Genomic DNA, 25,622 nt, shown 5'->3' with positions numbered 1-25,622 from the left:
TTTTGCCTCACCTTCTCCTGGTCTCAGAGGCCACATAGACAATGCAAAATGTTGGGCGGAATAACACCATTTAAATATAGGAGTGATTCCTCTACATTATTGTTCTTTGTGTGGGTGGAATACTATGGAAATCTGTTTCCATTTCAATGTGAATAAAATAAAAATGGGAATTGTGACTCTATATCAGTGTTTCTCAACCCTGGTCCTGAGCGCCCCCCAACACTGCACATTTTGTATGTCTCCCTTATCTGACACCCATTTCAGGTCCTGGAGTTTCTTTTAATGAGCTAATGAGTTGAATCAGGTGTGTTTGATTAGGGAGACACACAAAATGTGCAGTGTTGGGGGGCGCCCAGGACCAGGGTTGAGAAACACTGCTCTATATCTTTGTCACCTTTATGGCCTGTTTTTGTTTTGTTTTCCCTCTGTTCCTGCCGCTTGTTTCTTTATGCCCTTATTTGGTCTCCTTCCAGTTCCTGTCCTGATTGTTTATTTGTTTCAGCTGGTTTCTATGAATTATCCTTGATTACTCCTCACCTGTTTCTGTTCTCCCTGATTGCGTTTCATGTGTTTATAAGCCCTGTGTTTCCTTTGTCCGGTATTAAATGTCGATGTTGTGCTTCATGTGAGTCTCGCCTTGCCTTGTGTTACCCCTTTGGATTGTTTATTAAAGACTGTTGTTTTAAGTTTATCCTCGTCTCCTCGTTCTTTGTTTTGTCCCAGAAGGCAACCGTGATAATCTTACATGTGCAACTGTAGTACTTGCAATTGCAACTTTTCAAGTGCAAATTTTTTTAGTCTCAAAAGGTTTCTTTATATCTCGCAATGTGATCCCTTTGGATTGTTTATTAAAGACTGTTGTTTTAAGTTTATCCTCGTCTCTTTGTTTTGTCCCAGAAGGCAACCGTGATAATCTTACATGTGCAACTGTATTACTTGCAATTGCAACTTTTCAAGTGCAAATTTTTTTAGTCTCAAAAGGTTTCTTTATATCTCGCAATGTGACTTTTTATCTTCTAGTTTCAACTTGATTTATCATAATTGCAACTTTATTTCTAGTAACTGTGACTTTATATCTCAGCACTCTGACCTTTATTTCTAATTTCCAACTTTATCTCACAATTACTTTTATTTACTCTGAAGTGGAAACAGACTTCCATAAAATACAGTTGTCTTTCTGAGCCAGTGATGACCATAGTCATGTTTGGGAACAAGAAATCTGGATGGCAACTAAATGTATACATTTTTGATGAAAGCAGTGTGTGATTGGTACTACTTATATACACAATTTTGGGTCTTTTTTTGTTTGTTTGTTTGTTTGCTTGAAATACCTTTATTCAGCAAGGATGCATTATTTTGATTAGTATAGTAATAGTAAAGAGACTTACAAAAAATGTCAATTTCAAATAAATGCTGTTCTTTTGAACTTTTTATTAATCAAGGAATCCTAAAAAAAAAAGGATCACGGTTTCCACAAAAAATATTAAGCAGCACAACTGTTTTAAATATTGATAATAATAAAAAATGTTTGAGCATGAAATCAGCATGTTAGAATCATTTCTGTAAGATCACAAATAAAAAAAACAATAATATATTTAAATTGTAATAATATTTTACAATATTACTGCTTTAACTGTTTTGATCAAATAAATGAACAAATACTATACAAATGTATTTATATTATATATACTAGCATATAGCGCTCAGAAGAGAAGTGACAACTGTATTTATCTGCAGTGTGTATATGGCCAGAGGGAGAAAAAGAGAGAACGATTCTAAAAGAGCAAGATTCTGGCATTGTTTTTTGGCACACAGAAAAGGTTAACCAAAGAGAACAAGACAGCAGTGAGAATGAAAAGATGGTGTGAGGCCAGTGTCTAGACAGAAAAAAAGATCATAGCTGAAAGAAAGTTTAAACAAAGGCAAAAGACAAACCTGTTAGTGAGGTAATGCAACTGTGTTTTATCCTGTAAATGCCCATCTGGTGATAGACATTTTTTAGAAGCATCTGGCAGATATGGTCGACTAGAGATGAAACATACAGCAGATATCATTTCCTCAGCACTGCCCCCTTAAGAACACTTAAAACATTCAGAAAGTTTTACTAATGTCATACCAACATTTAATGACTTCCCTTCAACCCACCCAGGAGGGAGGGAGAAGAATGGAGTAAGAGAAAGAAAAAAAGAAACGGGAGAAACTCTGAAGGTCTTTAACAGACAGCGAGGTGTCAGAGCTGTTGACATTGTTCTAACACAATGTGCTGAATATGCCTATATTGAAAAAAAGAAAGAAACGATTCTCCGTAATAGAGAGAGGGGATGAACGACAGGCAAGTTTTGTGCCCTGACCCTTATCCCATAATGCCTAGCACAGATGGACTTTGACAGAGGCAGACCTAAGGTGAAGATTCATCTCAAAATGCCCCACAGATAATGCATTATACCATTTTGAAAATGCCCATGTTTTCATGCATGTATCTTTAAATGCAAATGAGCTGCTGTTCCCCACCTCTTTTCCAGAATAGGGCTGTGCCTTTACAGTTTGTGCCTCGGATACTCTGCTAAAACAAAACATCTGTTTGGTTTTGATTGTCATGTCTATTGCACTGAAAACGTATTTGCATGTTTTTTAAAACAATATCAGTTTAAAGTGCTTCACACATCCAAAGCATGTGCACAGAAAGCAGCTGTCTCACGACATGTGAGTACTCTTTCGTGTCTTAGTGTGCTTAAACTGTCAAATACACACAAGGATATGTCAAAAACACACATTAGTTACATAAACAGCCGGGAAAGAAATTACATGTTTATATTAGATCTGTGTATTAAGTGACACCGAAACAATAAAATAAAAACAGAAAATCACTCACTGCTCTTGACTGAATAACTTCTGTAGCTTTAATATGAAGACATTTCTTACTTGAATGCTGCTTTTAAATGCACTAGAGTGAAGATAAATATGGCAGATTGTGTGCGGCTCACTCAGGGCGGGGTCTCTGCTAATAGGGCAGTGTCCATCAAGACTCGTGGGTGGGGCCTGTAAAATGTGACGTCACATTTTTCAGATTCTGCGAACGGCTTGTTCTGAGACACTGCTTTTGATTTATGGGGATAAAAAAAGAAGTTGGTGGAAGCTATGCTATACTTCATCTTTAACTACTGATGCAGTCATTAATCTGCTCTCCAGTGATCTTTATTTCCTTGAAGGCTATAAGGTTTTGGGTTCAGATGAAGTCTGTATTGTCATGCCCGTGGTTGTCACAAAACTAGGAGGGTGCTACTCAAATCTGCATCGCTCCCGTGGAGATACATTGCCACAGGCCATTTGTCAATACTGCTAAAGTCAACATGTCGCTCAAGACGTTTTTCACCAACAGTCCCGTCGGTCAACACTCCACACCAAAATAGACACACTCTCATCTGCAGCGCAAAAGGCTTATGAATGAGCACGCGCAACCGCCCCGGTGTCCCACAGAATGCACACGCTTCAAGCTAACATCCCAGTTTTGGAAACACTGGAAATCCTGTTGGCTATGGCTGGCAGAGTGATGGCAGAACAAAGAGTGAGGTGCAAGGAGATTTCTCTGTTTCTCTTTAATGTGCCTCACCGAATCTGAAAGCTCATTTCACTGGGGTCTGTAATTTCAGGAGGTTTCTGCTGAAACTGTCAGTTTTTTGGGGGGGGTGTCACCTTGGGTGCACTGGAGAGAAATTCTCATCCTTCATAACATGCTGAAAAAAAAGAAATATTGAGAATCGTTCATCATTTATTTCATATAGAGCGAAATTTCAGACTGTCCACGCTGATGTTTAAAATCTCTCTTTCTCTCTCTCTCTCTCTCTCTCTCTCTGAATTGCAGTGCTGTTCAACTTGATTCCTGTGGGTCTGAGAATAGTCGCCATCCAAAGCACCAAGACAGGACTCTACATAGGCATGAATAGCGAGGGCTTCCTCTACACATCAGTAAGTCATACTCATCAATACAAACCTTTCCAGACCTGTCGTAACATATCATATCATGTTAAAGATGTCAGCGACATACAGTTGAAGCCAAATGTCTAAGACCACTAGTGAAAAAGCTTTTAGTTTTTCTAAATTAATACTATTTAATTGAAACTAAAAATTAAACTAAATTAAAAAAAATTTTTAGGATGTCTTAGTATTTGGTTTGCATGTTAAAGATGTCAGCGACATACAGTTGAAGCCAAATGTCTAAGACCACTAGTGAAAAAGCTTTTAGTTTTTCTAAATTAATACTATTTAATTGAAACATATTAAATAAAAAAAAATTATTAGGATGTCTTAGTATTTGGTTTGTTTTCTTTTTAATGACGTAGAATTAAATGAACAGCAGTATTACATTTTCTCAAATGTATTTTTTATTTATTATAAACTATCAATCAAAATTTTGGAATAATTCCTGATTTTTTTATGTTATTTAAAGTCTCTTATGCTTACCAAGGCTGCATTAATTTGATCAAAAATGCAGTACAAAAATATTATTATTATTGCAAAATTCTATTTGAAAATATTTTAAAATGTAATTTATTCCTGTGATGGCATAGTTTCAGTTTCATGTTTTCAGCAGCCATTACTTCAGTCTTCAGTATCACATAATCCTTCAGAAATCATTAATATGCTGATTTGTTGCTTAAAAAAACATTTCTTATTTTTTCCAAAAAAGAAGAAAAAATGTATACTTTTATTCAGCAAGGATGCATTATATCACATAATCCTTCAGAAATCATTAATATGCTGATTTGTTGCTTAAAAAAACATTTCTTATTTTTTCCAAAAAAATGTATACTTTTATTCAGCAAGGATGCATTATACTGATCAACAGTGACAGTAAAGACATTTATAATGTTATGAAAGGTTTCTATTTCAACAAAATACTGATAAGCACATTCAAAATTTGAAGGATCATGTGACACTGAGGACTGGAGTAATGGCTGCTGAAAATTCAGCTTTACCATCTCAGGAATAAATTACATTTTAAAATATATTAAAATAGACAACAGTTATTTTAAATTGTAATAATATTTCACACTATTACTGTTTATGCTCTATGTATGATTAAATAAATGCAGCCTTGGTAGGCATAAAAACAATTTAAAAAACTGATGTATTCCACTTTTCCCTGGTAGTGTATATAAAAATTATAAATATTATTTTATTTGAATAGTGACCTGAAAATAGCCTTAAATATTAGATGAGTAAATATTTCTTATTCATTTTATTTTATAATGTCCCTTTACAAACTTCAGAGGATTTTGAATCTCAGATTTTAATGAGGTCTCAGAGATTGGGACTCCACTGTATTATATACTCGTGAAAACCTTACAGATTATTTCATGTTCTTTAATTATGTATCAGGTGCTACTAATGAAGTTAACTGTTGTGCGTTTGTCCTCAGACAGTGAGTGTGAGTACTGTTGGCCTCAGTTCTCTGTGACACACTCCATTAGTCTGGCCTATTTCTCTCTACCAGTTAAACTTTTGTAAGACATTCTTCTGCTAAGAGATGCATTGCTTTGCAGTGTAGAGGCACCTTTCTTCTCTCTTCTCTCTCTATCCTCTGATCCATTCTCTCTTATCTGTAGTAGAAAAGAGTATTTCTTTCATCTTTAAAGTAGATCATAACACTCTTTAAAGTAAGGTGATGAGTCTAAGAGAGGTGTATAGGCCTACATGGTGTACTGTGCCCCCATAACATGCTCTTAAAATGAATGAATTATTACATTGCATGGACAGCACAATAGAACCAAAACACATATTGTTGACTTTTGAAATGTTATGTGAGGAATGACTCATTCCTTGCTGTATACTGTGCCATGAGAAGAATACACAAAGCTAAACAAGTTATTTTCCCTGGATTGAATCAAGGTGCATCTGAAATTGCATACTATCAGAGTGGGCACTTCATTTGATGTGGAACAAACTTCCTGACTGTTAAAAAAGTATGTTCTATATAAAATGAATGTGTGTAGTATGAATGAAATCAATACTACATCCACCATCTTGCTTTGTCATGTGACCTTTCACAACTCCTCTCTTGTGGCCACATGGGTGTCCATCTCATGCACACTTCGGAATCTCGGTGGAAGTAGTAGTTTGTGTGTGTACTTTTTGCCTATTGTTTTACGAAGACTACAAATTCTACTTGCTTCATGTACTTTTTAACCTACTATATAGTAGGGAAGTAAACATATTTGGAGACACGGTTAGTCTTTAAAATCACTTCAAGAATTCAGATTTGGTGACAAATCTCCAACATTTTAACTTTAAGACTATACCCACATTACCCACAGTACTACACAGTCAATGCAAACTATAATTACCAACAAGTAATATTTTGTACCTAGTTCAAATCTGCTGGCTGTTCATTTGAGGATTCTGTTTTTAAAAATTAAATGTGCTAGTGATTGTTTAAAAGGCTAGTTCACCTAATAAAGTAAATTCTGTCCTTATTTACTCCTGTTGTTCCAAATCTATATGACTTTATGGGGGGAAAATCTTATATGTTTAGAAGTCGAGTTAAAGGGTTAGTTCACCCAAAAATGAAAATTAGCCTGTTTTTTACTCACCCTCGAAGCATTCTAGGTGTATATGACTTTCTTCTTTCAGACGAATCCAGTCGGAGTTATATTAAAAATTGTCCTGGCTATTCCAAGCTCTATCATTGCAGTCAGCGGGTGTTGCAGTTGAACAGTCCACAAGTCGTCAAATAAAGTGTGCGCATCCATAATAAAACGTGCCTCACACGGCTCCGGGGGGTGAATAAAGGCCTCCTGTAGTGAATCCATGAGTTTTTCTAAGAAAAATATCAATTTTTCAAACGTAATAAACATTTTTCTCTCACTTCTGGTATCTGTCATACGTGGCGGATGACGGCGGCGGCGGTTCCGGCGGATGACGCAGGACGTATGCGCAGCATGCGTGCCTCTGAGATATGCTAGTCTCGCGAGTTTGTTTATAGGAGCAAAGGAGGCAAAGTTTCCTTACTTTAGCAAAGGAAAACCAGTCTCCTCTTGGTTTATATCGAAATCCTCCGACATTTTTCTTTACAAATCCTCGGTTTGTACTTCTAATTCGTGACCAGCGTTTTGTTTTGTTCTCTGTCCGCATTTATTCGTCTGAAAGAAGTAAGTCATATACACCTAGGATGCTTCGAGGATGAGTAAAACATTTTCATTTTTGGGTGAACTAACCCTTTAATGGTAACAACTTTCTTTTGCCTGAACTAATGCTTTGAAAGTGAGTTTTGAAGGCTTTGATATCTGTATGGTTTGACAGATCTCTTTTTTTCTCCATCACACACCAGTAAATGGTAAATGAATGAGCTAGGTGGAGTCTTGTAGACACTGAAGTGAGTGAGTGTAACCTTATTTTGCACTAGAGCAAGTGTGTGTGTGTGTGTGTGTTTCTATCCCAGTGGGGACTTAATCCTGAATACACACCGACTCATGGGGACTCGTGTCACCGTTAACGGAGGCCTACGGACACAACGTTCAAATGATTTGCAATGCTTTGTCGCGTCCAGTGTAGATACAATGTGACAGCAAAAACATGGCGAGTGTGTAGAAAAGAAAAGTGGACACGGAAAATAGATGATTCAAATGTAGGGTGACCAGACGTCCCCGTTTTCTGGGGACAGTCCCGGTTTTTTGTGTCCTGTCCCGGCCTGGATCTGTCCCCGGAAATGTCCCCGTTTTACAGCACATTCAAAGCAACCTGCAAATAGGCTACACTGTAAATGCCCGACCAATTTGAGAAGGGTATAACTGCAGTTATATCTACTTGACTAGGGTGACCATACGTGCCATTTTCCCATACTTGACCAATTTAGCCAGCTGGCAATCGTATGATTGTGGTTATTTCACCAGCAGAGGGCGCTGTGAGCTAATTACTTGGTCGCTTGCTGCTACTGTAGCCATAATTAGCTTGCATTAGAGCAGCAGAGCGCTAGATATTTCAGTTTTTCTTTTTTAATAAATCTGCAAAAATGTCAACAATTCTGTGTTTTTCTGTCAATATGGGGTGCTGTGTGTACATTAATGAGGAAAAAAAATTAACTTAAATGATTTTAGCAAATGGCTGCAATATAACAAAGAGTGAAAAATTTAAGGGGGTCTGAATACTTTCCGTACCCACTGTACATGTTAAAACAAAGTGATACTGTTTGTGTGCACTGTATAACAAGGCATGATAAGGTTACGTGATTGTTTTGCACACAATATTAAACATTCCTGAAACTTTCGCTGTCACAAACGGTATGATTAAAAAAAAAAATCGATTACACTTGCACAATTACATTTGCAGAAAGCACATAATTTATGGTCAAAATTAGCTTAAAATGCAAAATAATAAGCCTGATTAGGGATAGAAAAGATCCATTTCCAAAAGCATAAACATAAAATTTGAAAAGTTGTAGGCCTAATTATTGCACTCACAGTTGTGAAAATGTTAAATACAGTTAGAAAATAACATATTTGTTAAATACAATTTTATTTATCATATGTTCTGGTATTTATTGTTTAATTTTTTGTGTTTTTGTAAAGCCATAATTTTGTTATAGTGTTTTGATATGTTTGCTATTTGCAATAGTTACTTAGCCTACTATTTTTCATAGTGTGATTTTTGGTTAATTGTATTTTTAAAAAAAAATAGGGTAAGTTTGATCCTCAAACATCACTGTAATTAGGCCTGTCAGTTATGATATTAATATATGGAACCTACAACAATAAAAAAAACTAAACTAAACAAAAAACATGTTGTCCCCGTTTTTTAATTCGTGGATAATCGCAAGTTAGATTTCAGTGATATTTTGACCACAGAACCAGGAAATGTCCCCGGTTTTCTTTTCAGAAATCTGGTCACCTTATTCAAATGAGAATGGACTGAACAGTTTTGAGCCGTTGAGGATCTCTGGGATAGTGTGTTCACGCTTATGATTTTTGGCACATGGCGCTATGTGCACGAATGGCTCCTGGCTTTTCAACCCCGCTGATGAAGCCTCAAAATGAAATCTCTAACCTTACCTGTTTAGATGTGTTGAAACTGTCTCATTAATGTGCCCCTCAGAGATCTTTCCCATGATCCTCTGCTCAGCTGTCTCGTGAGCTTGTTTTTTGGTGAACCATGATGATATACTGTAGTAATCTGGCTATCATCTCCCTCATCTGACAGAACGGTGACGTTTAAGAGGAATATGAAGAAGCTAAATGGTTCATGAGAGATGGAGAGATGGGGTTGGAGGAGTACGTGCAGGCCAGCAGGGTGTCTCACAGCGGGAACAAAGGGATCTGTCATCCGTAGGAAGGAATATAGAGAGAGATGGATTGACAAGAGAAGGCATGCAGAGCACAACCCATGGGGCTGCGTTCATCATTCAATTTCATTATTTCTTTTAGCATTTATCTCGATCATTCATTGTCTCTTTTTCTGCCTTTCTCTCATATTTGTTCCGTCATTGTCCACTGATGCCCTGTTTACCTTTCTTTCATGCTCTCATCGTTCTTTCCTGTCTGAGGTTAGATCTGGTGAGAGCTGTATGTAAAGGTTAAGGTGTTTGAAAAACTCTGTGTCATTGCTGTGTGCTGTGTTACCTGTAGGGGACCACTAGAAATTGCTTTCTGATAAAAATAGTGCTTTGTCTCTATAAATTGACCCATTTTTTAAACTCAACACTCAGTGGAAGCCCTCATGGGCTAGGAACACAAAAAGAGAGAAAGAGAAGGTAGAAATAAAACAGCACACACACACACACACACACACAGAGAGAGATGCATATTTGCACTGATAGAGGTGACCTGACAGAATTGGGGCAGATTTTGTTGAACTGACCAGCTTTTTCATGACAAAGTTTTAAAAGGTACTTAGAAGGAAGGTTTAAGCCATTTAATATGGTGGCCATGACATTTTACACATTTAAGCCATACATTATTTTCCTCACCCTTTCTTTCCTTCCTCATTATCTTCCTCTTCCCCTTCTTATTCCCCTTTACCATCCTTTTCTGTTTTCCCTTTCTCTTTCTTTTTCCCTTCCCATCTTCCTTGCAGATCCTTATCTTTTTCTCCTTTTGGTCCGTGTACGTTGCGTTCATTCATTTTTCGATTTAATGATGTTTTGTTTTGTTTTTTTGTTTGTTTTTTTAAACGAAAAAACAAAAACAAAAAAACGAGAATTTGGCTTGATTTTATGTTTTTAGGCTCAGGGGTAGAAAATTGATAATTTTTTTTGTAGTGCAACTGAAGCAAACAATCAACTATGAGTGGCAAGGCACTGTCAAAAGATCTCCAGGATAAAGTTGTGGACAGGCACAAGTAAAGAGATGGATGCAAAAAAAAATCAAAGGCTTTATCAATGCCTAGAAGCACAGTAAAGTTTATTTTTGTGTTTGGTACAACACAGACCCTCCCTGGATCAGGACGGCGCTCCAAACTGGGATGAAAGAGCCAGGAGGAAACTGGTCAGAGAGGCTAACAAGAGGCCTACAGCAACTCTGAAGCAGTTGCAGGAATTTATTACAAAAAGTGGTCATTGTGTGCATGTGACAACAATATCACAAATTCTCCACAAATGTGGCTTGTATGGTAGTTCACCCAAAAATGAAAATTCTGTCATTAATTACTCACCCTCATGTTGTTCCAAACCCATAGGACCTCTGTTCATCTTCAGAACACAAATTAAGATATTTTTTGATGCATTCTGACAGCTATCTGACCCTCCCATAGACAGCAAGGGTACTACCACGATCAACGTCCAGAAACGTAGCACTATAGCAATACATTTTGTGCGCAAAAGAAAAAAAATAACGACTTTATTCAACAATTCGTCTCCTCCGCGTCACCCTAGAGCCATTTTGGAGAGTATCCACTGAACGCAAACAGCGTATGTTGTTCTGTGTCAGCGTGTCCGTGTGGTTCGGATGACATGAGGGTGAGTAATTAATGACAGAATGACAGAGTTTAATGACAGAATTTAAATTTTTGGGTGAACTATCCCTTTAAACCCCTTTGAAAATCTGTGGAATGACTTGAAGACTGCAGTTCACAACCAGTCACCATCAAATTTAACTGAACTTGAGCAGTTCTGCAAAGAAGAGTGGGCAAATATTGCAAAGTCGAGATGTGCAAAGTTAGTAGAGACATATCCAAACAGACTAAAGGCTGTAATTAAAGCAACAAAAGGGGCAGTCGTGGCCTAATGGATAGAGAGTCTCATGTCCGGCAGGGATTGTAGATGAGGGGAGTGAATAACCAGCGCTCTCTCCACCCTCAATACCACGACTGAGGTGAGACCCTTGAGCAAGGCACCAAACCCCCAACTGCTCCCCAGGCGCCGCAGCATTGGCTGCCCACTGCTTCGGGGGGGTGTTCACGGTGTGTGTGTTCACTATGTGTGTGTGCACGTTGATGGGTTAAATGCAGAGCACAAATTCCGAGTATGGGACACCACACGTCACGTCACTTTCACAAAATACTGACACAAGGGGATGATCTCTTTTCCAACACTGATTCTGGATTTTTTATTTTTTTATGACATGTTGGTGTTATATCTTTCACTTGGATTTTATAAGTTGCACTGAGTAAACACAGCTGGATGAAACAAAAACTGTGTCTGTCTTCATTTAAGGCTGCAAAGCAACAAAATGTGATTATTTTAAAGGGGGATGATTCTTTTCTATACCCTCTGTACAGTGTTGTTGTGGGGTTTTATATAAATTTCACAGATTATAGTGAGTTTTAGAGAGTAGTCTACACAATAGTTCATTCCTGTCCTATCTTAGGCAACTTAGGCATCACTACTCAGAATTTTCTTCAATTCTTTTCATCAAGTATTTCAAGCTTGTTTGCCGTACCAGTACGTTTGGATTTTGTGTTTGTTTGTCTTTCTGTCTTCTGTCTTCAGAACAGGGACATATAGGCACTGGTTCTTCCATTGTCTCCACTTGTAAAACATGATAATAAGTGTGTTCCGTTGTCTAATTTTCAGTGTTCACATCACCAAACTACACTACGCTACTAGTGTGGTCATTTCAACAAGGTGAAATACATTGAGGGAGGTTAACCAACACCATAATATTAAGCTATTATGAAAACAGTCTTCATCCCATGTGAAAGTACACCATTCAGCTGACTCTTCACAAAAACACAATGTATTTCTTAAAGGAATAGTTTAGCCAAAAAGGAAAATTCTGTCATCATTTACTCTTACCCTCATGTCATTCCAAATCTGTATGACTTCCTTTCTCTGCACATAATAAACCATTCTCAGACCATTCAAACCACACTGAGACATTTCTCAAAATATCTTCTGTTACGTTCCACAGAGGGGGGGGAGAAAAAGTCATACAGGTTTGGACATTTGATTTTTGGGTGAACTATCCATTCAATGTGTAAAATGTTTTAAATCAGCACCAAGTTATGCTGAATTCAAATAAGCTGTACATACATAATCTTAATTAATGGTTCCAGTTTCCACAGTGTGTTGGCATTGTTACGTACACACTGTTCTGACAAGCTCTGTATAATGATAATAATGTTGACTACTGTATAATTGTGTGGATCTTTGATGCATCGTCTCCTGCATCACATGCACACAGTTGGAAATTGTTTCGGTAAGCATGACTGGACACCAGTAATAAGCCAAAGACTTGGAGTGGATGAGCTGCAGACTCGAGGGAGCACATGTCAGGAAATGTATGTGTGTATGTGTGGTGTGTGTTTTGCTGTGCCCTGTAGTTCTGGCAGGATTATAACTCATTTCAAGTAGAGGGTGCTTCTGCTCCTGGCCCTCAGCACCGTGGCGTTGACACTCACACTCCTTGATCCGAGCCCCAGGTCCCCACACACCCACACTGATGAAATAATTAGTCTAACTGCTGATCCCGAATTATTCTAGCTGACCTTAGACCACCTAGTCCACACGAACATGTACACACACACACACACTTCCTTTTCTTTTTCTTTTCCTTTTAGTACACACCTGCACTCTGTCTGTCTCCTCACACACACACACTTGTGACCTTGTCCTCACTGTTTAAAATGGACTTGATTGGTTTTCAATGAGTCAGCAGTCTTTTCCTCTTCTTCAAGTCAAAGAACTTAAAGGAATAGTTCACCCAAAAATGAACATTTGCTGAAAATTTACTCTCAGGCCATTCTAGATGTAGATGAGTTTGTCTTTTCATCAGAACAGATCTGGAGAAATTTAGCATTACATCACTTGCTCACCAATGGATGCTCTGCAGTGAATGGGTGCCGTCAGAATAAGAGTCCAAACAGCTGATAAAAGCATCACAATAATCTACAAGTAATCCACATGACTCCAGTCCATCAATTCACATCTTGTAAAGTGAAAAGCTGCTTGTTTGTAATAAACAAATCCATTATTAAAATGTTAACTTCAAACCGTTCCTTCCAGATGTCCATGATATTGCTTTCTCCAGTGTAAAAGTCGTCTCATTTGAATCAGGAGAGAAATATGCACAGTTTACAAGCAAAAACAGTTCTAAACAAATATATAGGTGCATTTTGATGTGAGAGGACAACAGAGGATGGACTTTTTCACTGGAGGAAGTGTTATTATGGATTATAGACTCAAATTATGGCCAGAAGCAACGGCAAGTTAAAAACGTCTGACAGCACCCATTCAGTACAGATGTAATGCTAAATTTCTCCAATGAAGAAACAAACTCATCTACATCTTTGATGGCCTGAGGGTGTCACTTTTCAGCAAATTGTCATTATTGGGTGAACTGTCCCTTTAATGCCTTTGAGTAAGCGACCGCCAATAATGTGCTAAAGGAGAAAAGAGCAAAGGAGTCTGTCTTGAAGGGGCTTGTTGTGTTATTTTGTCTTGGAAATTCCCCAAACGCTCAGCTGGGTCTAGCCAAGGAGAGAGGCAGAGGACGAGTGCGCCGCTACAGCTGTTGTAGGGTCAGCAGTGCAGGGACGAGCAGGTGTTCTGCCAAGGAAACCCACCTCTCGTGCTGACCTGGGGTCAGTCTGTTGTCAGTCTTGTAATGGCCTCCGTGATAACAGCAGTGTGCAGGGCTGTTCTCAGACCTGTGCTTGAGGAAGTTTCGTAAAGTGTCTCAAGTCTGGTTTAAGGAAGAAAACACGGCTGCTTGCTTTATTTTTAGTGCTGTCAAATAAAAGGTGTTACTGCTGGTATTGTTGAATTTACTGGTTTACATTCAAATTTTCTTGTTTGTAAATTACAGTTTTATACTGTACAATTTACAGTTTTTGGCCGTAAATGTGTTTACAGTTTTTCTGTATTTTTTACAAAATTATTCTGGCAACCACAGCTGCCAAAATTATTTTGTAAAAACTACAGAATTTTTTTTACAGTGTTATAAACACAAAAGCAGGATTTTGTAAGTATCTTGATGTAGATTGTTTCTGTTCAACTATAGTTCATGTTCTCATCTGTTACACTCCTTAAGGGACAACAAAAAGAGCAGTCCATACTATTTTCAAAGTCTGAAAAAAGCATACTTTGTGTTCCACTGAAAAGCAAATGTGTGCAGATTTGGAATAATATGACTAAGTAAATAATGACGAGATACATATTTGTGAGCAAACTATCCCTTTAAATGTTAGTGGAAATGTTGTGCTTGTCTGAGAGGCTAATGAGGCAGCCCTCCTGTCAAAATGCCAGTCCTCCCTCCTGATTGCTAGGGGATTCAGAGGATTCAGCACACTCTCAAGCATCCAGCATCTTCTTTAACTTCATGCAACATAACATGTCAAAAATCCTTCTGTAATAATCAGATTTCCCTAAATCGCACAATCCTAGATTAAAAAGGCAGGGGAGAGAGGAAAAAAGACTGTGCTATGATGTGTAAAACTTGTGTTTTTTTAAGCCAGTGAAAGAAAGTGGCTGAGCAGTGAAGCAATGAGGAATGAAGACACTAAGTTATCGGTGCACTCACTGAGCCGTGTGTGCTGCTCTGACACCTGCTGGAGGTTCAGAGCACTGCAGGATGGGAACCAAAAACACAGCAGAGGTGGAATAAACTGCTAGAGGTCAACCTAATCCCTCTTCTCCTTTATGGAGAACAGATTTCCCTTCATGTTGAATAAGAAATAGCTATTTTTATGGTTTAATGCCACCTGATTAGGCTACACCGTAGATGATCTTAGATAAAATGATTATTATTCATGAGATGCTTTTATTTCATAGCACGCTTTAAGACAGGAGAAAATATCAAAAGCATCAGGAAGATCAAACGTGTAAATGACAACGATTAAATTTTTGCAAATTATACCTGGTAAGTTGTGAAAATGATTCTGTTTTATGAAGAAGACTTAATTTTAACTGAGCTCTTTACCATTAAAAGGTGTTTAATGTCCATTTCACGGACACCGAAAAAAATGTCCGTTACAAATTATTTTTATCTTCCCATAAATGCAAAAAGAAATATTATTCATTATTATATTAATGAATTTTATTCATAGTATTAAATAACTGCAAATAATATGCAATTAAACCAGGTAAATTATGAATCTGTTTTATGAAGAAGGCTTAATTTTCCTTTGGTGACAGAGGGGAGTGTTTCAAAACAAATACATTATAGAGCAAGAGAGAGGGGAAGAGGAGTAACCCCCTTATTCAGCTACTCTGCTCACCAGTCACACCAAGGATCCCAATCAATCCTGGAAATTGGTTTGTTCCCTGACAAGGTTACGAAATGACAGGCTGGTAGAAAGAGAGAGAAAGAGAGAGAGACAGATGGGATGGGAGGAGAGAGAGAAAGAATGAAAGAGAGATGTTGGTGTTTGCTTACTGACAGGCTGCTATCTCCAGCGGGGATTCAGAGAAGCAGGGAGTTTGGCTATGTTTGGGCTTGTGGCAGAGATTACACTGCAACACTTAACAGAACACATGTGTTCCATAAATATGTCATAAGAAAGTGTAGTGTAAAAGGATTTCACTTTCTTCATTTACTGTTCTTCAGTATACACTACTACTGAAAGTGAAATCTGAGGCCCATTTTCCTCCCGTCCCATGCATGCTGAACTCAGTGTACAGGCTACATATAAACATGCAATAACAGTCAGCGCTTGCAGTCTGTTATTCTGGTTAACTCACTGTCTGTGTATTTGTGTGTATCTCTGTTACAGGAACATTTCACGCCAGAGTGCAAGTTTAAGGAGTGTGTGTTTGAGAACTATTATGTGACATACTCCTCGATCTTGTACCGTCAAACACAGTCGGGCCGGGCCTGGTACATTGGCATTAACCGGGATGGAGAGGTCATGAAAGGAAATCGGGTTAAAAAGACTAAAGGAGCAGCCCATTTTCTGCCCAAGCTTATAGAGGGTATGTCTTTGTTTATAATAATAATAATTATGTATTTGTTATGTGTTGACAGTATATTGCAAAAGTTTGGGATGAGGAGTCTGGTGAGATTTTTGTTTTAATAGTTTTTTTTATTGTTATTATTATTATTATTATTATTTTATATTTGAAAGAAGTATATTATGCACACCAAAGCTGCATATATATTTTTTTTTAAATACAGTAAAAACAGTAATATTGAGGAAAAACTACTACAATGTAAAAATAACAGTTTTCTATTTTAAATTTGTTTTAAAATGTAATTTATTCCTATGATGGTAAAGCTACATTTTCAGCAGCCATTACCCCAGTCTTCAGTGTCACATAATTCTACAGAAATCACTCTAATATGCTGATGCTGAATATGGTGCTTAAGAAAAATTTCCTCTTATTATGTTGAAAGATTAATCATTAATATTTTGTGGAATACATTTAGTTCAATATATATAATGAATATAAAGTTTAAAATAATAGCATGTATTTGAAATTGAAATCTTTTGTAGCATTATAAATGTCATTACTGTCACTTTTGATTAGCTTAATGCATCCTTGCTGAACAAAAGTATGAATTTCTTTCAAAAAATCTCACAGACCCGAAAATGGAGGTTCTGTCATCATTTAATAATGTTGTGCCAAACCAGTATATGACTTTCTTTCTTCTGTGGAACATGAAGATATTAGTTAAGATGTTTCAACATTTTTTGTCCATACAATGAAAGTCAAGTCAAGTTTATTTGTACAGCGCTGTTCACGATACAAATCATTGCAAAGCAACTTTACAGCAAATTAAGTTTCTACAATATTTAGTGGTAGCTTATCAGTGGTGACTGTCAATTAATGTACATATGGCAGAAATGTACGGATAAATCAATTTAAGACGTAATAAAACAGACGATGAACACTAAAGTCAATAGGGTTCAGTGTTGTTTTGGTAGAGGAAGAGACAAAAAAACTTTCATTGATTGTATGGACAAAAGAGCACAGAGACATTTTCAAAATTTCTTCTTTTGCATTCTGCAGATTCAGGTTTTGAATGAGGGTGAGTAAATGTGACAGAATTGTCTTTTTTGGGGGTGAACTGTGTCTTTAAGAGTTTTCTCCTGTCTCTCCAGTTGCCATGTACAGGGAACCATCACTACATGAAGTTGCTGAGCAAAGCCCGCCTAGAAAAACGGCCAAAACGTCAGACTCCCCCGTCCATAAAAACGGCAAGAAAGACCAAGTGCTTCCCGCCCCCACAGCCTCCTAGCGGCAGTAGAACAAACACTTTGTTTGCACGGACACGCCATGAACGCCAACAGTGGCACAGGAGGTTTGGTACAAATAATGTTTGTAGTCCCTCCACCGACCCTCAGAACTTTGACATTTCCAACAATGCATCAGGGCTCAAAAGACCCTTGCTGACAGGTCTAATGCCCACCGCACTTCCTTTTGGTCTCTCCTGCTCCTTAATCAAAGGAATACTGAGCAATAATAAGCGCACTGGTCTGGGGGCAGAGTGTGACTGCGTCGCTTTTGTGAGAACAGCAACACCTAATAGAAAGGATCTTTGTCTTCCTCTCCTTTTTTAGTATTTCAAGAAGAAACACTTCTTCTTGTGAAGCAATTCGTGCTTGACATTTAAAGCCTCCATTTCCTTTGTTCAAGCATTCATAGATTCCACGAAAATCTTTTTTTTTTTCTTTTAACAGAGATCCCCGTCATCTCTAAGCCTTGTTTGTAATCTCCTCTCCCTTCTCTACCTCTTCTGCACTTTGATTAACTTGAGACACAGAGGCCATTTTCCACTTCACAACACAGGAAAAGCCCCACACACTCCGCCACATGCACACACACACACACACACACATACACAAACTAAATAACTAAATAAATAAAACTTACCCTCCTCTTAGGATGAGGATATTTAGAGTCATTCAACCTTAGGCATTGCAAACCTTTTTCTGCTCATTGGCTCCTGCGCTGATGAGTCTGCGGAGGCTGGACATGTGAGTGAGTGTGTGTGTGTGCGGTGAACAGTAATACAATATCATTTGTAAGATGACTCATAACAGAGGGAGTAGGATGGCATTATTGTTTCTTTTTGTTATGATAAGTCATTGCTTTTCTCATTGCAATATGCCCAGAGAGCAATATCGGTACAGCCTGCATTCTTTCTTCTCTCTTTTTAGCATGTGTGTTGCTTTAGAGCAGGGTTTCTCAAAGTAGATATGCTGACTACTGAGGCTGCAAGTTTCCTAAAGTTCATGTCCCTACATTCAATTTTATTTTATTACATTTGCCTGAGAGCAAAGGCACTTTACCCAGCCAAATGAAACAACACAAGTGCTGAAAAGGTCCAATTCTGCTTTATTTTCTTTTGATAAAATTGGGGAATTGGACCCAAAAGGAATCATTTTGGGAACCCTTGCACTGAGAGTCCAAACAGACCTGTAACTTCTGACCTCCAGCTTTATTTGAGGTGTTGAGAATATCAGTATGTAAATGGAAATGTGTTTTAAGTGCTTCGAGGTACCTGGTGACACATCGCACTTCTGCCTTTGCAGTTATGTTTCTGATAATATTTTCATGCATATCACCTACATTATGGAAATATGATTTAGTAATACACTACTGCTCAAACTTTTGGGGCTGGTAAGATTTTTTTTATGTTCTTGAATGTCTCTTCTGCTCACCAATGCAATTATTTGATGAAGTATACAGTATAGTGTACAGTACTATGCTACAATTTCAAATAATTTTCTATTTTAATACATTTTCAAATTATTCCTGTAATTGCTGCCATTGCTCCAGTCTTCATTGTCACATGATCCTTTCAGAAATCATTCTAATATGTTCATTTGGTGTACAAAAACAAACAAACAAAACATTATAAACATTATTTTCAATGTTGAAAAAAGCTGTGCTGCTTAATATTTTGCTGCTTAATATCATGCTACATTTTTTCAGGAGTCTTTGATTAATGGAAAATTCTAAAGAATAGTATTTTTATAGCAGTATTTTTTAGTATTTAGTACTACATTTTTTAATAGTATTTTTTTTTTTTTGTAACAGTATAAAGGTCTTTATTGTCACTTTTAATTAGTTTAATGCTTCCTTGCTGAATAAAAGTATTAATTTCTTTTAAAATATATATCTGACTGACCCCAAACTTTTAAATGGTAATGTATATAATATATATAATATAATTTTGGAGGTAGAAAATCTTCCTGATTTAAATGCATAATTATTAGGGTCCCTTGTAGAGAGTATTTTAAACATTAGTCTAATGTTTTTTGGCTCTAGTATTAGTTATATCAGAGCACATTCCCTGATTATATCTTCACTGTGATTTCAAGCGCAAAGCTTAAACAAAGTGCAAAAAAATCAAACTTTTCTCCTGCTGAGTTGAATAATTTCTCATACCGTGCACCTGGTGTTGAGGAAATTATGTCTGTGATAATTATAGATTCAGTCCCCTGCAGCAATGCATTATTGGGAGAAACAAAGTTATTAAGACCAAAGTGGAAATAACTAAAGAAATGTTAGACTTTTGGAATATTTACTAAATTCTTCCACATTTATATCAGGATGTCACTCTTTCCCATGATTACAGTTTCCCTACTGCGAATCACAGCAGCACCTGCAGGTATTTCACAATCCCCCATTACAGAAGTTGGTGTTTGTGGATAACGTCCCGAGCAGATTGTTTTTCAGAAGGGCTGAATCAAAATGCTCTGCATCTCATAGCTTCTGGGTACACATCAATAAGACTACATCTTGATTATTCTTCATAAAATATAATTTGTTTTTGTAGATTTGCAAGCAGTAATGTTCTTCTCAGACTACAGCATTTCTTAAGTCTTGCATTGTCCACAGCTCATTTAAGTTTAAGCTTCAATATTATCTGAAGGGCTAATACTTAACGTTATGCAGGTCCATGTAATGCTGTAATCACAGACAAGAAAAACATTGACAGAGGCACTATAAGGCAATATAGTTCTGAATTAGCAACTGGATGCCACACTGAAACAAAATCCAGCAGGCCAGACTGCAAAGGTTAAATAATGATAAAGGCAATGTCGTATGAAGTCACAACTGTGCTTTGATTAGCATCCCATGGTTTATTCATTCAGTTTAATAACAATTAGACCATGAAATTGATAGTTACTTTAAAATGTCTCACTTCTTCTAGCCTTTCAAACTTTTAAATGTCATGATAGGACTTGTGCTAACTTACTGACTCAATAAAAAGGCTCTTGTATTTGAAAGGGCTTTCTAATCCAATACATGAGTATAAAAGGAGATATTACTACTGCTCTTTACTTCAAATATGTCTAATTGACACTTATAACATAAGGTTTGCTTTGGGTCAGTTTGAGCTGATTGTGAATTTGTTTACAACATAATGTTAGAAAAAAGAAAAGAAAATTAGTCCTTTTCTTTGCTTTGATTTATTTGGCATGCACATAAGGGCCAGATCGGGTGGTTTAACAATTATTTCTAAGTGCTTCTCTCTCAATTTCGCTGCTATTTTTCAGTCATAAACACAGAGGCCAGAAGATGAAAGCTAAGGGCTAATGCTTTTCAGAACAGCCAAGCCATTAAAACACTGTACGTGTATACAAAGATAGAGAAGACCTTGTAAACTGCAATTTTCTAAATTTACTAAGCTGACATATTTGTGCATCATATTAATTTGTTTCTTCGTGTTTATTTTTTACTTTGTATGTCCTGGTCATGATGTCAAGTGTTTGTGTTGGCCATCACTTTTCCATGTCTTTCACTGCATTCTATAGTGAATCTGTCTGTTCATTTGAATTTGCATGTTCACCAGTCGATCTAGAATCATACGTACTTCAGCTGATGAGTATTTGGAGCTCAGGGTCATAAAGACATTGAATAGTGTTATGTTGGGTTATGGGATAGAGTTAGTCTGTGCAGTAATAATTAGCTTTTAACAGACAATTAGCAGACTGATCTTTCTCTACACTGATATATTGGCTGGCAACTTACAGTGTTTATGTTACACATTTTACACATTAAATGTATTACTAAAGCAATAATATTAACAATGCAATTACAAAGCTATCTGCAAATGATAGTATGCATTGGTCATTGGTGCTTAAGTAAACGATTTAATGTAACATCCACACTGTGATGCCCCCACCTCTCCCCAATAAAAGGGAGTCATCCATGTTCCATCTTCACTCCCTTATATTGACCCATTGTCGATAAATGCTTTAAAAACAGATGTTACTTTTCTCTCCAGCTTATTTCAAATTGATTAAACAATACAGACTTATTGGTTTTGTTCGGACAAGCAGCAAAAATCTGCTTTGTTCTGTTGTTGTTTATTAGTTTTTGTTTTGTTTCTGACTCAAATTTAGTCTGAATAGCAAAAACATAAACAAACCTAAAAAGCCATGTGGTTTGAAATGAGACACCTGTCTGGAGCTGTGAATTTAGAATTATTTTCACTTACTCTTTACTTTTATAGCAACCTGTGTGACATTTACATTGTGGTGAATATTGAATGAGTCAGCATTTTTTGACACACTATATGTGCATAAAAAGCTGCTTATGTTCTCTCATGTGCCTCGTGAGTTGAGCGCTGTGGCGTAATGTCATGATAAACGTGAGCTGAGGCTAAATTCTCAGTTTCCATCCTCCTTCCACAATGACAGTGACTCGGTTGTTGTTAATTCTCTTAGCATCATGCTGACACTTATCATCACTATACCAACCAATGTAAATTCACTGGATATTCACCACACTCTGAACAAACGAATCCGATTTCATAATTTCCAAATTCTTAAAAGTCTTAAAAATCAGATTTGAAAACCGAATTAGATTTGTGGGCAGTGTGAAGAAAGTCACTATCATTTTTGTGAGCTGCTATTATGAACTGTTGTTGTATGTGTGCGTCTGTCTACATTTTTTAGGTAGTATCTAAGCTTTTAAGTTTAAAACAACTAAGTTTGCATTTTTTGCTGTTAGTGGTGTTTTAAAATCAGATTTTCTAGAAACAGTCTTATAGAAGATTGTTTCCACCACTGAATAAAAATAAAAAAGGTAATTGCAACTTTTAACCTGACAATTCAGATTTCTGACAGTTTACATCTCGTAATTCAGACTTGTTTCTCAGAATTACAAGATTTTCTCGAAATTGCAAGTTATAATATCAGAATTGCATGATATAGTCACAATTCTGAGAAAAAAGTCAGAATTTCAAAAAATAAAGTCAGAATTGCAAGGAAAAAAGTCAGAATTGTGAGATAAAAAGTTGCAATTACCTTTTTTATTTTTTATTCAGTGGTGGATATGGGCTTCAATGCAGCACATTTTAACAATTGTGTATTGTTTTGTTTTATTTTTCAGCGTGATGTGGTTTGCTGTGGTTTGTGTCATATATACATATTTAATGTTATGATATGTTGCTATCTGGGCTTTTAAAAAACAATCAGACTTTAGCTCAATAGCATTAGCACCGGCAGTGCAAGTAAACAACACCATTTTTCCAGACATTAAAAGTACATACATACCTGTTTAGTGTAATTTGCTGCTTGTATTAGGAGGATTCTGAAGGGTCAATCGCTGTAAACTGAGAGCAGAAATATTTTCAAGATGTGTGGTGTGATTATTTTGCATAAGAGAATTGTTAAGCTGCAGAGCCCCTTATTTACTGATCATCAGTGTCTGTAATTGTTTCCTGTGTGTGTGTGTGTGTATGCGTGACTTTGAGGAATAGCCCCAACCTAGTATCTGCAATGCAGCAGAAAAGACAAAAACTCAACCTTCCTCCCATGTTTCGACCAAAGTCTCATCCCCCAAGATACATCTCTTAGCCCTCACAACAGCACTGTGTATACATACCACGCTCCCCCTCAACTGAATGTCATTGCCTCTGTATGTGTGTGTGTGACCACGAGAGAGAGCGAGAGAATCTCTGCTGCATTTTAAACGCACAGACTCGCACCACATCTGCATTGCATACACAGCAGTGGGGTATTAGTCTCTCAGCAGATGTGTGTTGAGAGGGTGACCTTTAAAAATCTGAGTTCCTCAGCTTCATCCCAGCTTTAGGATAGTCACAATGTTCTCCCATGCTCCCTAGGAGGTAACCTTAAGTTTTAGAGTTTAACTGCTGTTTATGTGGCTGTATAGAGATGATGTTTGTGCAGAATGTGTCTCCCCTGGGTCAATTTATGTGAAATAATCTGAAATGCAGTCACAAATGCAGTTTTTGTTTTAATTTAAATATTAAATATTTGAATAAAGTTTATAATAATTATAAAAGTGTAATTGTTATTATAATTATCAGTTATTCTTTTGAATGGCCAAAGTTTAAATAGAAATCACTCCAGTCACTCCTTGTTCCATCTCTTTAGAGGTTTGTTGTCATATTCATGTGACAGTTTTAAACATATGAAACAATTAATCACTTTTACTGTAAAACTCAATAGAATAACTCGAACTTTGGCTTCCCCATCTCACAGGATGAAGACATAATTTTTTTAAAATTAAAGTAGTATTATTACTTATTATTTTCAATTGGATATTAAATATATTAATAATAATAATAGTAATTGTTATTATTATTATTATCAGGTGAATGTCCAACGTTTAAGTAGAAGTGAGTCTCTCTTTGTTCCATCTCTTCAGATGTTTGTGGTCATAATCATGTGACACTTTTTAAACATGAACCAATGTAACTGTTTTTACTGTCTAAAATGTCTGTTTGTGGCTTCAGTTTTTGTGTCCCTTGAAACAAAAGTTCATACGTCTGTTGTTGGTAATTTATTTGCTTATTTGGAATAAATTGGTGAAATAGTGTTGATATGAGTTGCCATTCAACCTTGTGGGGCAAACAGTCACAGTCTAGCTTACTTGTATCAAAAAACAACTGGTGACCAAGAGCAATAGGCCAGAACTCTTGGCCTGTGTCATGAACATTGATCCCTGCTCTACCAGACGACAGAGGTCATGATCTTTTATCCTCAATGGACACTGGTTGGAATTTAATGCAGCAAAACTGACTGCTGGTTTGTCGCTGTCGACGTAACACACAAAATGTACACACTAAACTGTGTGCATACTAAAATGCCCACCTCTTATATCAGTACAAGCAGGCGATTTGCTTATGGACAATGAGAATCTGCTTTATATCGAAGGAATCCCATAATTTTTGTAAATTCTGCATGGATTATCCAAGTTATTGTAATGAAGTCTTCCAAAAGAAAGGAAACTAAACCATATTACTTTTTTCTTGTCTTCCAAACCAAGACAAAGCAACGGTCTTCCAGTCAAAGCCACGATGACACTATTTTTAATTTTTATAGCTACAGAAACCAATAACCACCAGGACAGACTCAACAGAATCGCTCAAACTTTGGCTTCCCCATCTTACAGAATGAAAAGACATCAAACTGGACCACTTGGACGGAAATGGCACATCTGTGGTTTTTTGCAATGTTGGAAGGAACAACCCAATACAGTCATGCATGAACCAATATTTACTGGACACATTGAAAATTAAAATGAAAAAAAAAAAAATTACGAGGAGGATTATTCCTGTTTAGTATTTATTATTAACTCACTGTTACTCTTAATACTCTGTTCTGCATACACTGTCAGCCCTGCATTTGCAATAGAATCTATATCTATTTCTATAAGTCTACGGGAGACATATTATTGAACATTATTGAATAAAACTAATATATTTGTATGATTGTAAAACCAAAGTGTCATTTGTTTTATTTTCTGCTGGTGAGTCTGTTAACGCTCTGTGACAAAATCCATTCACATGTATCATTCAGTGTCCTTATTTAAAGTAAAGCATTTCATTGGCGCTCAGGTAAGTGTCAGAGTTTGCCATCTTAATAGTATTTTACAGGTGAGTCAGCATTAGTTATGCGTTGTTAAGTTGACTTCTATAATGATTAAATTGGCAGAGGGCCAAACAGTGAATGTGGTGGGCCAGCGCCATTACTTAAGTACAGCACGGCTCGACGGGAGTGCTCAAGTGAGGATGAACAGGAGACAGGTGGCATGTGCTCCAAGTGTTGCTTTGTTCACTTTGTTCCCACGCAAAAGCAGGCTTTGCTAAAGAGCCATTTTCATCTTTTATCCCTGTAACTGTGTAGGAAAAACTTCAGCAATCCCCTGATCTCTGATTTCAAAAGGCCCATCAAAGTGTCAACACTCTAGAGCAGCAGAATAAATCTCATCCTTTAATCTAATTGGTGGGATAAAGCTGCATAATTCATTTTAACAGCTCTAATGA

At 36.9% G+C, this 25,622-nt stretch overlaps 1 protein-coding gene across 1 annotated transcript in view; it reads left to right on the top strand.

Moving 5' to 3' along the window:
* LOC107753963 (fibroblast growth factor 11-like) overlaps positions 1-18,152 on the top strand; it is a 58,574-nt gene extending 40,422 nt beyond the window's left edge. The window contains exons 4-6 of the mRNA XM_016570255.1: positions 3,863-3,966; positions 16,141-16,339; positions 17,470-18,152. Of these exons, the coding sequence (XP_016425741.1) occupies positions 3,863-3,966; positions 16,141-16,339; positions 17,470-17,606 (440 nt within the window). The 3' untranslated portion in view covers positions 17,607-18,152. The remainder of the gene's footprint in view (positions 1-3,862; positions 3,967-16,140; positions 16,340-17,469) is intronic.
* Positions 18,153-25,622: the final 7,470 nt, after the last annotated feature.

This window comes from Sinocyclocheilus rhinocerous, unplaced genomic scaffold (genome assembly GCF_001515625.1).
Source record: "Sinocyclocheilus rhinocerous isolate Xijiao unplaced genomic scaffold, SAMN03320098_v1.1 scaffold831, whole genome shotgun sequence".
NCBI classification, from domain to species: Eukaryota; Metazoa; Chordata; class Actinopteri; order Cypriniformes; family Cyprinidae; genus Sinocyclocheilus; species Sinocyclocheilus rhinocerous.
Note: the sequence above shows the minus strand (reverse complement) of the source record. Positions and strands in the feature narration are given on the sequence as shown.